Genomic DNA, 2,975 nt, shown 5'->3' on the forward strand with positions numbered 1-2,975 from the left:
AACGCGAGGAAGCAAGAGTTTTTGAGAGTGCTATGTACGTGAATCACCACATTTATTTCAATGCAACTTCCTTACTTTTCAATTGTTCCCGTTGAACATTTTATCTTAATTTCATTTACTTTTGAGTTATCATTTTACGTTGTCATTTACGCTGTCGACACTGATTCTATTACGATAATAGAGTTTACCAAAAGCGTGTTCGTCGTGTACATCTTTTGAAGGTTGTAGCGTTGTCGGTCACGAGTCACCTATAGGCTATAGCATCGTTTAAACCGTTCGTGTGGAAAAACCTGCGCTTGCTCAATACTTTGTTAGGAGCCGTTCCTCACAAAGTTATCTCGTCGAATTAGACAAGCCTCACTTGCACTAGCACATGTCCTAGGATCAACTGGTCGATCCTGCAAGTAACCCTTAGTCTTAAGGCCTAGGGAGGACCAGCGATTGTTTACCAATTTCCACAGTAAACAAAATGGCACGCCCAGTGGGACTGTGCTAGAGCAGTTGCGAAATTGCATGAAACTTAGAAGTGGCAAACTATATAGTAAGCCAGGAGACACTTTGAAAATGTCAGATACTAACACAGATGAAGTACCACGAGGAACTTTATCCACTACGGAAACAGTAATCTCACAGGTGGCCACTTTGCCACCAATGACAAATGCAGCCCCAACAACGTCGACTACGGGTGCGGTTGGAACATCAATTCCTCTGCCTCCACCGGGGGATTCAGGATCAACGATAACGACGTTCAGACCTTATATGCCTCGCTTTGGCACCACAAATCCTCCTTATGGAATGCCGTATTCCTTAATGCCAGGATATCAGTCGACATCAAGTGCAACACTGTTTTCAGACAACGCCCAAAACACAAATCCCTCCTTGCAAGGATCAGCGCAAGGGGGCAACGTTCGAAATAATACGCAAAACAGAACCATGCCGCTGTCGAACACTTCCATAGCGGTGTTCAGACAACAAATGAATGATATTAACCATGAATTGGTTAACATGTTAACCAACCAAATGGGCATAATTTTTAATCCAGTTATACAAGAATCTGCTGGAAAAAATAGGCAGGTGGTAAATCAACTGACACGCTTGTGTAATTTCCTGGGGGCACTGGCTCGATAGATGGCACAAGTGGTTAGGCAAAATGTTCCTGTTCAGATGGAGATAGGGGCGGAAGAAGATGAGACAGTTCACGAAGGACAAATCCTTAGACCCCTTCAAAATCAAGGTGTTGAATCAGGAGTCGCAGGACGTAACCAAATGGTACTGTTTGACCGACACCAGGATGCTGATCAAATTGTCGATCAACATCGACAAGAAGACTTAGCAGTGGAAAATAATTTGACAACTATTGTCGAAAGGATTATGGCTAGAAATGGTATGGGTGCCACGTTGCAAAGGCCACTATACGCCTCCCCGTTGGCTGAATTTATTCTCCAAGCCGAGGCGCCAAGGGGAATGAAGGTGCCTAAGTACACTAAATTTGGGAGAGAATCTGGTGAACCGACAATAGAGCATGTTGCCAGATATCTAACAGAGTCAGGAGATCTAGCTAATAATGAATGTTTAAGAGTAAAAAACTTTCCCTCTTCTCTGACTAAGGCTGCCTTCACATGGTTTACTTCTTTGGCCTCAAGTTCAATTGATTCATGGGCCAAATTAGAAAAGAAGTTCCATGAACAGTTTTACGAAGGACACTCCAAAATTAGTTTGGCAGAATTGTCTAGTATCAAGAGAAGGTTTGCTGAGAGCATCGAAGATTATCTGAATCGATTTAGGTCATTAAAGGCTAGATGTTTCACGCAAGTGCCAGAACATGAGCTTGTTCAGATGGTTGCAGGGGGGTTAGATTATTCCATTAGGAAGAAAATAGACCCAACCTTTGTGAAAAGTATGTCACAATTGGCCGATAGAGTTCGACATCTCGAACGGCTAAGGTTAGAAAAAGTTAGACACAATAAGTCTAAGAAAGAAAAAGTAGCGTTTGTCGACTACGACGCAACAGACCCAATATATGAGGCTGATTATGCTTCATCGACCGATTTAGAAATCGACATGGCTGAGTTAAAGCCAGGGTCGGCCTACGAGTGTCGATCATTACTTCCTGCGCAAGGAAAAAATCCTGTAAAAAACAATCCAAAATTCCCTGCGAAAACTTACACTTTTGATGTGACAAAGTGTGAGGAAATTTTTGACCTGTTGTTCAAAGATGGCCAAATGGTGGTACCACCTGGTACTAAAATACCACCGTTAGAACAAAGACAGAAAAGAGGTTTTTGTAAGTATCATAACTATCTTGGTCATAATACCTCTAATTGTTACCTTTTCAGGGATCTGGTTCAGAAAGCGATTCAAGAAGGCATGCTGAAGTTTGCTGGCCGCAGAATGAAGATCGACGCTGATCCTCTCCACCAGGAGGAAGCCCTATTTGTGGAGCCAGTCAAGATCAACATGGTCGAGATCACCGAATACGATGAGGCCGACATGCTGAAGCAAACCGGGGAAAGCCCAGATGTTGATATAGCTGAAGTTTACCCAAGGGCTGATGAAGACTTGGTAGATTTCCTGTATCGATGTGTATACATGCGTTTTTGACACCATGAGATTAGTATACAAAATGGTTCTTTCGATAAAATGATGGTTCGACATTTCGATAGGATAGTTGCAGATGGAAAAACGTCTTTGACAAACATGGGTGATGCTATAGTATTTAAACAATTCGACAGAGTCTGGAGAGAGACGTCATTTCGATGTAAAGTGTAATTTCAAATTCAAAAGAGTTATGACGTTTGGCAGAAGACGTGTGGAAGCATCTGGCGAAAGGAAGAAAGTCAAGTGTCACAGTTTTAGGATTTGTTCGTTAGTAGCAGTTATTTTGTTTGTATATAAATAGGGTAGTTGTTATCAGAAAAGGGTGTGAAAAATTACTTGTACAAAATTCCTGCAAATACTCAAAGTACCCGTGTGAG

The 2,975-nt window shown here is 42.1% G+C and overlaps 1 protein-coding gene across 1 annotated transcript; it reads left to right on the forward strand.

Annotated features, from left to right (window-relative positions):
- The first annotated feature begins 1,371 nt into the window (after nucleotides 1-1,371).
- Nucleotides 1,372-2,601, forward strand: LOC127095756 (uncharacterized). The gene is made up of 3 exons (XM_051034401.1): nucleotides 1,372-1,676; nucleotides 1,785-2,255; nucleotides 2,337-2,601. The coding sequence occupies exons 1-3, from the start codon at nucleotides 1,372-1,374 to the stop codon at nucleotides 2,599-2,601; spliced, it is 1,041 nt and encodes a 346-aa protein (XP_050890358.1).
- The last annotated feature ends 374 nt before the right edge of the window (nucleotides 2,602-2,975 follow it).

The sequence above is a fragment of the Lathyrus oleraceus genome, chromosome 6, assembly GCF_024323335.1.
Source record: "Lathyrus oleraceus cultivar Zhongwan6 chromosome 6, CAAS_Psat_ZW6_1.0, whole genome shotgun sequence".
Classification (NCBI taxonomy): domain Eukaryota; kingdom Viridiplantae; phylum Streptophyta; class Magnoliopsida; order Fabales; family Fabaceae; genus Lathyrus; species Lathyrus oleraceus.